The sequence below is a fragment of the Pistacia vera genome, unplaced genomic scaffold (assembly GCF_008641045.1).
Source record: "Pistacia vera cultivar Batoury unplaced genomic scaffold, PisVer_v2 Contig1028, whole genome shotgun sequence".
Classification (NCBI taxonomy): Eukaryota; Viridiplantae; Streptophyta; class Magnoliopsida; order Sapindales; family Anacardiaceae; genus Pistacia; species Pistacia vera.
In genome coordinates, this window is record NW_022195059.1 from 81,294 (window position 1) to 93,219 (window position 11,926).

The 11,926-nt window shown below is 40.5% G+C and overlaps 1 protein-coding gene across 2 annotated transcripts; it reads right to left on the minus strand.

Moving 5' to 3' along the window:
• Positions 1–137: 137 nt before the first annotated feature.
• LOC116123429 (protease Do-like 9) lies at positions 138–6,156 on the minus strand. Of its 2 annotated transcripts, XM_031409212.1 has the most exons (12): positions 5,498–6,156; positions 4,972–5,171; positions 4,527–4,707; positions 4,195–4,386; positions 1,961–2,193; positions 1,599–1,700; positions 1,364–1,414; positions 1,161–1,265; positions 940–1,056; positions 496–586; positions 362–410; positions 138–271 (listed from the first exon to the last, which is right to left on the minus strand). In XM_031409212.1, exons 1-9 carry the CDS (start codon positions 6,057–6,059, stop codon positions 958–960), a joined length of 1,725 nt encoding a protein of 574 aa, XP_031265072.1. In that variant the 5' UTR covers positions 6,060–6,156; the 3' UTR covers positions 138–271; positions 362–410; positions 496–586; positions 940–957. The 2 variants fall into 2 exon arrangements, with proteins under 2 accessions (XP_031265072.1, XP_031265065.1); XM_031409205.1 differs by having other exon boundaries at positions 138–410.
• Between the last annotated feature and the right edge of the window lie 5,770 nt (positions 6,157–11,926).

Below are 11,926 nucleotides of genomic sequence, written 5' to 3' on the forward strand. Positions count from 1 at the left end.
TCAGATATGTAATCCCCTTGGACTATTAAGCATCTGCCGGAAAACCAAGTTTGACACAAAAATGATTACCCAAAAACAGGTTTATATATACTGGCAACAAGAACGATACAAAAATTTGCAATGGAAAACAGCATTGATAGACCTACAATTAGTATTCTTGTATTTCATCTTGCAAATTTGCCAGTTAAAGTATTACAAGAAGATCATACCTCTCACATGGTTTTTACCTGAAGATTGACATACCAAACTACAAGGCCAAGGGGCTTTTCAGCTATCACATGAAAGCAAATTGAGAGTAATTAGAACATCTATTTTGTGGAGAAAAAGAGACACATTTAACCAGACAATCGCCATATCATACATAGAAACAAATACATTCAGCTGGGAAAGAAGTATCATCAAAATATTTCCTGCAAAACAGCAATGACATCTGGTATTTAGTAAAACACATCAAAAATTGCAATTGAAATAATGGTAAAAAGAGCATTCACAAACCATAATCAGCTTGACCCGCAGTTGATATTCTAGTATTTTCTCTGGTTCCGTAAAATATTACATGAAGATCACATCTCTCACATAATTTCAGCTGAAGAGAATGACAAGAAATGATCATCAAAAGGTGCTTCTAGGTTCAGCAAAACCTACAGTCAAATCATCCCAGCTTTCTCCCAATGTACATATTAATACATGAGTACAAAAACTGATAAAAAAAATATCTCATCCCCTGTCAAGAAAACTAAGAGCCAAAAGGCCACTAGACTCCAGTCCTAAGTTTACGAAAATATCATGTCAAAAGCATATGGTAACAACAAAGAAGTAATTAACTGCCACCTTCCATACTCGCTTCAAGGCAATAAAGTGTGTTTTATTTATGTCAGCTCATGGAAAGAGATGGAGTTAAATACAAAACAGAGACGAAAGAGGAATAATTTTCTATACCTTAGTTTCAACATTCTCTCAAGTTTTGAGATCATCTGACATAGCAGAAGGTATGCAATGTGTTGAGAGAATGTCAGAGGTAGCTGCCTTGGCTGTCTTAGTCTGTAGGACCACTATCTGCTCAAAGAATTTAAATTAGTAAATTGAAGAATATTACAGGGAAGCAGGGAGACACATGTACATAGAGATAGAGATGAGGAAGAGAGAGAGAGAGAGAGAACCTGTTGGTACTCCAGATCAAATTTTAAATATTCATCTTTACAGCTCTCCACCATGTCGGCTAGGCTTTTAAGATTCCTCACAGCCTTACCATTGAAAGCAAGAACCTAGAAAAACAGACATAAAGAAACCTTTAGCTCATGGACCAATTTTATTTGTTTCAGCAATATTATGTCATCCAAGAGTTGTATCTCATAATCCAGACCTGAGTATTGACAATTTCCTCATATCCAATATTGATGTCAGCCACAAGCACCTGGCCAAATTTCAGATGTATACAATGAAAATTTTTATGCTATGTTGGAAACTTCTGACAGTCATTTACAATGAAAATTTTGTAAATTAAAATAATTAATTTCACATGAAACAAAATCTATTATAATATTGTAACAATAACAAGTAGGAAATTAGGGACAATGCACAAGAGAGAGAGAGATAACCTGAGAAATGACAACAACCTGTTCATCCACAGATTGTGCCATTGCGTGTAAAAGCTTATCCAGCAGTTTGACCGGAGCATCAAATTCATAATCCTTTCCATACTGGGCAAAAATGCAAACAAGAGGTAAATTGTACTAATATCAAAAAGCATTTTATAGACCCACCAACAAAATTTCTACTGTCTTGTTGAAACATAAAGAAATAAGCTGGCAACGGTTGTGGAAGTAACAGGTCCTACACATGTGAGTGCGCGCACGCACACACACACACACACAAACACACAGCGGAAGGAAGAAACACATGCATCTACAGCCAGCACTTCACAAATAAAGCACAGAGAGAAAAGAGTGCCAAAACACACCTCAGAACGCAGATATGGAACAGTTACAGCTGTAAAGACAAATCCTGCAATTATGTAATAAGGAGGAGGACGGCCATTGATGTGTGCTGGGATGAGCCGCTTATGAGTCGCAAGTTTTATGTTGAATTCTAGAACCTCCGAATTGCGGAGAACTTTTACAACAGCAGTATCCCCAGTGTATTTTTGAGAAACAAGGTAACTAAAACTTATCCGCTCCCCATGCCTGAATGAGACTAATATCAAGTTCAAGAGAGAAGTTAGAACAAATATTTAGCTCCCAGAAAAGGGATAAAGAATTAAAACAATACAGAAAGTACCATGAGGGCAGTATAACAATATTAAAAAGAAATGCAAGCAAACAGCAGGTGAGTCAAGCACCCTTCAATTTAAAATATACCTCTCGTTACAAGAATTAAGCCTCTCAAACAAAAGGCCAGTGAATTAATTGGCACAGATATGGGTGAATTCAAATTAGGCACACGCATTAAGCATTGAATACTTTAACAAGCAACTCATCTAAATGAGGAAGGCAATCACATGAACAAAATTGTCTGAGTTGAGGGTGTTAAAGCACTATTTGTGAATCTTGCCTAAGCAAGGTGAGTCAAGCACCCTTCAGTTAAAAATACCTCTCGTTACAAGAATTAAGCCCATCAAACAAAAGGCCAGTGAATTAATAGGCACAGATATGGGTGAATTCAAATTAGGCATACGCATTAAGCATTGAATACTTTAACAAGTAACTCATCTAAATGGGAAAGGCAATCTGTTAGGATCCCACATTGAAAGGGAAAAGGATGGAGCCGGTTTTCCAAGGAGAGTTCTACCCAAGCCCATGAAAGAACCATGGCCCAGCCTAAATTGTTGAATTATTGAAGTGGGTTCCTATCAATTGGTATCAGAGCATGATCCCGTGGCAGGCTAACCTTGGGCTCGGGCTATTATCCCAAGGAAAGGGGATCCGTAAAGTCACCCAAGGGGTAAAGAGGCCGACGTGGAGCCCATGCAGCAGGGCCCAGTGGGCCCCCCGAAGGGTCAAGAAGGAGAGTTGCTGACAGGCTTCTAGGCGAAGTAAGACCCAAAAGGAGGGCAGTAAAGGCCGATGAGGGCGGGCACTCTCTGGAAAGAAGATCAACGAGGGCGTTGGGTCTCGAAGCGTGGGAGAATGTTAGGATCCCACATTGAAAGGTAAAAGGATGAGGTCGGTTTTCCAAGAAGAGTTCTATCCAAGCCCATGAAAGACCCATAGCCCAACCCAAATTGTTGAATTATTGGAGCAGGTTCCTATCACAATCACATGAACAAAATTGTTTGAGTTGAGGGTGTTAAGGCACTATTTGTGAATCTTGCCTAAGCAACTCTCTATCTGTGTATACTGAGACAGTCAAGTTCCAGATTTATCACCTTTCAAGCTTAATCACAGCTTTTGGCATTAACTGTAGAGCTTTTATTTAGAGCAATAAATATGTCCAAATATTGTCAGGAACTTGTCAACAAGCTCTATTTGTTTATTTCTTCGAGCAATTAACTCTTTTCTGAATAGCAGTCAGGCAAAAACAATTGCAAAATATGTGCTTCCATTAATATATCATCATATGACCATCATCTCCATCACCTACCCTTATAATGCACAGAAAACTAGTCCTAAATTTCTCGTTCTAAGTATCATTCATATCAAGTCATTTCCTACCTTGCACTTAACCTTCCCTAAATTCCTCACATGGACTTTTTCCATCTGCACAACATGTTGTCTGCGTAATCATACCAATTAACACTCTTAACTACTATTTGTATATCCAATTTGTTATTTTCATTAGTGTTTACCACTTTCTAGAATTATATAGTATCTTTGACCATAATAACCTAAGGATTCTTTAACAGCTTCATGCTGGTTACTCCTAAAGGCCACATTTAAACTACTAAATACTTGACCACAATCCATTTGAACGGCAAATTTATAGATAATTTCATTTCTTTGCAGCACAATCTAGTGGAATCGGTAAAGCCCTTTATATACACACTTTAAACAATCTTGTATAAAAAAGAAACAGTTTCAGAGGCACATGGTAGCCCTTAATAAATATTTCAGAAGAACGCCATGATGTACCGCTTTGTCAACAAGATAGTAAGATTAGCAAGGAACAACAATTAGGAATCACAAGCAAAGACAACAAAAGTGTAAAATAAAAACTTAAAAGGAAAAAGTGTCACTAAATATTAAAAAAAAAAATCACCTGTTCCATCATTGGCAATATCGATGCCATCAAAGCTAATGATAATATCAGATGACTTCAGAACCTGAGATTCTGGAGCTGTTGGTTCAATTCTTCTAACTCGAACACCCTTTTGATCACGTCTCATCCCCATTGCCATGCGCAAATCAGGATTTTCCATCTTCTGCCACTCAACTCCAAGAATCGGGAACCCTAACACATTGGACATCACCATAGAATTTAGGAATTAAAAGGTTCTCAAAACAATTAAGATCCAAAAGTAAATAAGAAAGATGATGTACAATAGAAAAAAGCAACAGCAAAAACATAAAGAGCTCTACAAGCAAATATACCTGTGTAAGCACCATTTCTCTCATAATCTTGAATAAAGTGCATAATAACAGGTGTGGGTATCACATAACCTATATTTTCCACATCTTCATGTTTTAGAGACTGAAATGCAATACCAACACATTTGTCCTTATCATTAAATGCAGGTCCACCAGAATTTCCAGAATTTATAGCTGCATCTATCTACAAAAGCACAATAAAAAATAAAGGATATCAGTACAAATGTCCAATACATCAATACCTTCTACAGGAAAAACATGACTAAAGCAATCGAAGACTGTATCTGGTCATAGTGACTGAGCCATAGAATTAGAATAAACATAATTAAACGTAAACTTCAGAAAAATAACGATTTAACCTCTCCAACTGCACTCAGTTCCAGTTTTAAATCTCTAATTCCATATTGTAAACAGAAAATATGCATAAACCAAATTCTATAACAATAACCTGCAGTCCAAGAAGCTCAGTTGAGCCATGGGCATAAGATAGTATCTCCATGCGTGAAACAACCCCACTTGTCACAGAGATAGTGTCGCCCCCAATCGGATACCCCACAACAGTGACAGCATCTTGAAGAGCTGGTAAATCTCCAAACTCCACCGGTGAAACTCCTTCCCAGAACTCATCATCGTTAACAGACAACATTGCTGTAGCACCACAAAAAAAATGCAAACACAATCACAAATTAAGCAATTCACAAATTCAAACAACTTCCGACATGCTCAATAACCATTTTGACCCCTCTAATATAATTTCATAAAATACAATTATAACAAGTTTCATTCAAGAAACAACACATGTATTGAAATAATAACTATTAAATTGAACCCATCAGTTGCATTTTTTATGACATTCACCAAAAAAAAAAAAAAAAAAAGGACTTCAAACAAGATTCTTGACACATCATCCAGGAAACCAACAAATTAAGCCAATATAAAAATTCTGGAAAACCAAATAATAAAATTTTGTGTACCAATATCACATTCGGTCCCAATAGACAAAACGGTGGCCAAGTATTTCGTATCGGAGCCACGCTTCTTCAACTTGACTTGCGTATGATGCTCGACCGAATGAGCATTAGTCAAGACTCTTCTTCCTCCCACAATAAACCCACTACTACTCGAACTATACTGCCGTTTCCTCTGCCACGGCAGCGAAAAATTCGGCTCCGTGTGAACACAAAACACTTTCACGACAGCGTCCATAGACGGCACCGCTTTAAATGCCACGCTGTCCCACCTCGGGGGCAATATCGTTATTTCATTTGCATCCCCGTGTCTGCTTCGTTCCGGTGAAGCCAAATGGCCGATGTTAGAGTTGGAATTGTTAACGTTGCCGTTGTTGTTGTTGTTATCGTCTTCGGTAAGGGCCCGTCTGGCGCGGCCACGTGTGCGACGAGGGGAAGAAGGATTATGATGAGTATCGGTGACGGTGGCGTCGTTTTGGGGAGTGGGGTTGGTGTATTGATAGTCCATGGTTAAGGTTTCGGTTTCGGGCGCTTTGGGTTTGCGTCCACGTTTTCTTGGTTCCGGCATTTTACGGTGGTTAGGGTTTTAGCAGGTTCGGGTTCTGCGGATGTTTTCTTCTCAGAGGCGGTAGTGAAATGGGAAAGAGAAAGGTTGGCGTTGGGCCTATTGGGCTTTCTATTTTACGAATGGGCCCATATTTCTATTTACCAATTTCTTAATGGGAAAATTTTGAAAAGTATAATGTTTGGCTAATACTCAAACTTATATCACTTATACAGAAAATTATCAAATCCAACCCTCAAATCCAGCACCATCAAGAGAATTTACAATTTTAGCTACCTCTAGGTAATCAAGTAGTTTGATAATGACTCTTAAGTATATTACTCAAGAAGTTCTGAGTTCGAGTCTCTCCTCGGTTGCTAATAGGAATAGCTAGTAGAACTCTTACCTGGTCGGTAGTTCTACGGTTTTAGATGATTAGTTGAGATGCACGTAGGTTGAACCGAACACTCCCGGTCATAAAAAAAAAAAAAAAAAAAAAATTACAATTTAGGGATGCTTTAGTCATTTGCATATGTTGTAAATATAAATAGAGTTAATTTTATTTCAACTATAGCTAAGTTTTAGTTTGACAGAATTACATGGTGATAGGGTTTAGGGGTAAGTTTTGATGATTTCTTGCAAAAGTGCCATGAGTTTGTGCAATAGCTAAACCTCAGAGGTAGTTTATGAAAATCTCCCATTTCTTAATAAAAAATAATCAGTTTGCCTCCTATAGTTTTCAAAAGTCACAAGTACTTAGGAAACTATAACTATAGACTTTTTATCAACTTACCCCCAGAAGTTTTAAAAAATAAATCAACCACTCCCTAAAACCCTAATGTCGTCCAAAACTATGAAATGAACAAGGGTAAGACAATCCTTTTATTCCCTCCTCATTCCCTTTTTTTTTTTTTTTTTCTTTTTCTTTCTTTATTCCCCTTATTATTTAAAAAAAAAATTGAAATGAAAACCTTTTTTTTTTTTCCACAGAATTGCCTTTCTCCTATTATTATTTTAAAAAAAAAATTGCTTGAAACGTGGTCGGTTGAATTTTGTTTGGTCCTACCCAGGTAAATATCTGTTTAGTCCATCAAGTTTCATTGTTTAGTTCAGTCCGAGTTTGAACTTTGATCCTCAAATTATTTTATGGTCTTATGTTATCTGGTTTACTTGAGTCCTTCAGTTCTTTAGCTTTTTAGTTTCATCCTTATTTGTGTTTTTTGTGAAACTTAGAGAATAGAAAATGTTGTTTGAAAGAACATCATATAAAATGTTGGTATTTCCTTAAAAGAGATCTGTTTTTTTTTGTGGAGATGTTAACTCAATAAATGATTGCTTTGACAATAGCTAGGTGACTCAATAAATGGAGATCTTAACTCAACAAATGGCCGCTCAAAAGTATAGACAATGTTCTCAATTGCCTTCTAATCAATGACAAGAAAACGAAGATGAAGAGGAGTTTGAAAATATTGTTGTTGATGCGTGATTTTGACACCAATGAAACGCACGTGTGAAATGTTGAGTTGGCCCAAAAGATATACGTGAATGGAAAGGAAAATGACAGTAAATGTAGTGAGAAAGGAGTTTTAAAGTGGTTCGGATGCTAAGGAAGCAAGTCCTACGTCTACTGATGTTTTTGTTAATGATAAGAGTCAGGTCGTTTTAGACGACTGATTTACACTGAGAATACAAGGTATCAAATGCTGTCTATTCGAGAGAGAGAGAGAGGTTGGTCAAGAGTAAATGTGCAAATCCCCTTAATGAGAGAGGAGTTCTCAACTTATAGTGGGATGCATTGAAGTAATGATCACTGGATTTGTAAGTTTTTGGGATGATCCGTGCAAATCCTTCTTTATGTCACATTATCCATCTTCTAGAGTAATTCACGTGCTTTGCTGCAGGGATTGGACACGCGGGATCATCACAGCTCTTGGCTGACCTGACGTGCACCCACTATTCTGACGGAAGCAGGCTGTGGGTGTAACCATGATCACACGACGCGGCTGCGTCAGAATGTTAGTAAACTCTTCCCGAGGTCTGACCTTTCACACTTAACTGGGCGCCACGTCAACCCTATTCTCCCAAGCATAACAGAAGTCCCCTAGTTTTTAAGGTTTGAGAATCAAACCTGGGAAACTACAAGTCATGCCGCATTTGGATGATTTCTGGAAATTCTGGTGATTCCGACCTGTTTGAAAGTAGGTCAGGACGACACTTTTTTGAGAACACGACCTCGCATGATCATTGTTTGCAGAGGACGAGCGACCTGATTTTGTCAGACGTCACTTGTTGTGCTTTTGATATAGGCGCATTTAATGAAGCAGTTTCTACGTTGACAGATGTGCCTTGTGCGTGATAAGTGCCAGCCAGATGCATTAAATGTGTTGTACGCTGACACAATACGCCTTATCAGGACATTAAATGCGTTATACGTTGGAACGACGTCCTTTATCAGAGCATTAAATGTAGATTTGAGACGCAATTAATGCTCTGAGAAAGAGAGATGGCCGTCGTTTGAGCTTTTCAAAGAGAAAGATGAAGGTTTGACTTTATCCAGTCGTGACGCACACTATTGCCCGCTGATGGGCTACACGTGGCTGTGATCAACGGTAAGAAACCTTTGTTGCCCAAACGCTGTTTCGATTCCAAGAAATCCAAACGCCGATTCATACGCTATAGAAACCTCGAGTCTTTCTCAGGCAATGTCACCAGAGTCTTTTTCACAGAGAGTAAAAGATTTTCACAAACCTGGAACCTTTGCCTTCCAAACCAGAATTTTTCCAGTATTCAAAGCGAAAGCTATTCTCATACTGCGAGAGGTAAGAGTTTCTCTCTGTTTTTGTTTCATTATTTTCCATGGTTAAATGGCGTCTGTCTTCCGGTAGCCCATTGGAGATGAGATGCTTAGGTCAGGTTCGAGCCATGAATGGCGGCTCAAATCATGCCGTTAAGGTTTCCTTTGGGATTTAAGGAGTTTGTTTCCTCCCACGTCATCGTACGAAATAGCGTACGGCGGCTAAATGACCCTTCTGCTTGTCACTTTAGTAGGTTAGCAAAATGGACCACTCAACAACCAAATCTGAATAGGGAACCGGTTCGTCCCCACAAGGTGCTCCAAGTATTCCTATCGAGGTCTTCTCGGTACTTACTGGGGATGAGCTCGAGAGGGTAATAAAATAGTACGGTATCAAGGTGGACGCTTTCCTCGACGTGGCACACTCATCGCGATACTCGCTAAGTGGTCTGGTCACGGTCTCTGAGGAGATCATCAAGGGTGGGGGACTGATCTCCTTCCACCATTTCATCAGGTCGTTTTTGGACCACTTCCGGGTCGCGCCGATGCAGCTGACTCCGAACGCGTATGTCATTATCGTTGCAATGTACATCGTGTGCCACGAGAATGGGCTAGGCGAGCTGACCGCAATGAAGGTCAGCTACTCGTATTTTTTTGAAAAAGAGCAAGGACAAGGATTCTTATTACTTATCCAGGCGACCTACTATCTCCAAGGGAATACACAGTTACCCGAGCAACGTAGGGGCCTATGAAACGAAGTTTTTCTTCTTTCATTATGACGGCCATTGTTGCTTCCAGGAACCAAGTAGGCCTTTTTTTTTTTTTTTTTTTTCGACAAATTCATTACATTCGAAATGTGCTCTTTCTAACGACCTGATTCCTTTCTGATAGTTAACAAGACGACCGACTTAGGGCTGCTCTTCGATAGAAGTAGGATCGTGCATTTCAACTCCCTACTCGAGGATAAGCACGACGCGAAGAAACTCGTGACGACCGCAAATTTGCGGAAATACGGTTTCTTCAACGCAAACGCATCGTTAGAGCCCCCATTAAGTAAGTCCTGCTAACTGGTCCTTTTCTGGTTGCGAAATGAGATATCTTTGCTAACGATGCTTTGCATGCAGCGACCATGCCTCCGAAGGAGTCAGAGCAGCCGCGACGAAGGCCACTCAATTTCCCTCGGTCAAGAAAAGCCAAGGCTACTGATGCTGCTCCGACCTTTCCCCCGGCTGAAGGTGTAACATTAGGCCCACCGTTGCGACCTTCCAGAACTTCCCAGCCACAACCGTTAGAGGACGCACCAATATGAACCACGAAGGTCTCCCAACCATCGCCTACTCGCCCGAGGCTGAAGACAACGGCCCAGCAAAAGAAGAGAAGACAGATTCAGGTCAAAGAGTCAGAGACCGAATATGAGGGCGATCAACCCAAGAGGTCGCGACCAGACGTGAGGAGGTCAGGTAAGGAACCGATGGACGACACGACCACTGCTGAAGGCGCGAAGAAGGATACTCCAGTGTTGGACTCGCTGGGGAACCTGCTAGAGTACCTACAACCGGTGGTCTACGCCTTATTGGAATGCGGACTCTCAGAATCATTCGAGCAGTTCACAGATTCCAACGACGTGGACCTAATATCCACATCGATCCAACACTTAATCAAGGTGAATGAACTGTCCTCGGCGAGGACTACCCTTAGCTTCTTTTGATTAGCTAACTCTATCTTTCTTTGTTCGTAGGCTCTTCTTTCCATGCGAATGTCCCTGGAGAAGGTTCAACTGGGAGCCGCAAAGGGAGATGTTGCTTTGAAAGAAGAGAACGCAACACTCAAGCGAAGCCTAGAAGTCATTGAAACAGAGAGAAACCTGAACAAAAGAGATGCGACTCTTTGTACGGTGGACTTCCAAAAAGCGTAGCTCGAGAAGCATGGAGAGGAAATAAAGGAGCTACAAAGGACCATAGCCAAACTCTCCAAGAAGGCCGGGGAGAAGGACCAGGAGCTCAAAGCGACCTCTCTGCAGGCCTTGCGAATAGAACAAGAGAGGGACCCCTCCGAGAATCGAAGGCAAGCTTTCAAAGTTGAACTTCAAGCAAGTCAAGGAAAAGTTGCTTCCTTGACACAAGAGATGCAGAATCAGGCAGCGGAGTTCGAGGAGAAGGCTACCGAATGGGCGATCGAGTCTATTTATGCCTTGCGACCGAAGAATCTGCGACTTGATATGTCCGACCTCCCGAAAGACTGGCGAGATACACTTATGTCCATGGCATGGGAGGATGATGAAGCGGCGGCCTCCCGAGCAGGAGGTTCGGGACACACCTCGGATAAACCCTTAGCCGACCAGCCCTAGGACGATGAGATCGGCCCTCTAGGAGCTGGATTAGGGCTTGTAGTCATGCCATTTTGCCTGTTGTATTCCATATTAATGAAATACATTTTTACTTTTACAATTTCTGTTCGCTTTATTGTACATGAGTACTTCCTGATTGCTTACATTTACTGGAACAAGTGTGATAACATAACACATTCACACGAACAAGATTAAATGCGAAGATTGTTACAACCGCACAAAATGACACTTTACAAGGAAATTATTTACACAAATCGCAAGTTAATTTACAAGGAAAACTAAGTTCAGAATTACTGATAGTATGGTCGAAGGTGCTCAACATTCCAAGCTCGGGGTACTTTAGAACCGTTCAGCCTTTTGAGATGATAAGTCTCAGGTCTTATCACTTTATCGATGCGGTATGGACATTCCCAGTTCGGTCCTAACACTCCCGCACTTGGCTCTCTGGTACCGAGAAGAACTTCCTTTAACACAAGGTCGCCGACCTAGAAGTCTCTTTGTCTGACCTTTGAATCGAAGAACCTTTTCGCGCGTTGCTGATAGACTACTATCCTTAGCGAAGCCTTGTTGCGATGTTCTTCAACAAGATCTAGGCTTGCTCTCATAAGTGCTTCATTGTCGACCTCATTGTACAAGTCCCTTCGAAGTGAACCAGTTCCCACCTATACAGGGATCATCGCTTCGCATCCGTATGCTAGCAAAAAAGGTGTTTCTGAGGTGGAGGTTTTGGAGTTGTTCTGTACGCCTATA

Bases quoted from the DNA above. Each gene is read 5' to 3' on its own strand.
- LOC116123429 (XM_031409212.1), bottom strand. From the start codon at position 6,059: ATGCCGGAACCAAGAAAACGTGGACGCAAACCCAAAGCGCCCGAAACC. The intron at 5,172-5,497 runs GTACACAAAATT...GTGGTGCTACAG, and splicing joins TGGGACCGAATGTGATATTG to CAATGTTGTCTGTTAACGAT. The intron at 4,387-4,526 runs GTATATTTGCTT...CCAATGTGTTAG, and splicing joins GAGAAATGGTGCTTACACAG to GGTTCCCGATTCTTGGAGTT.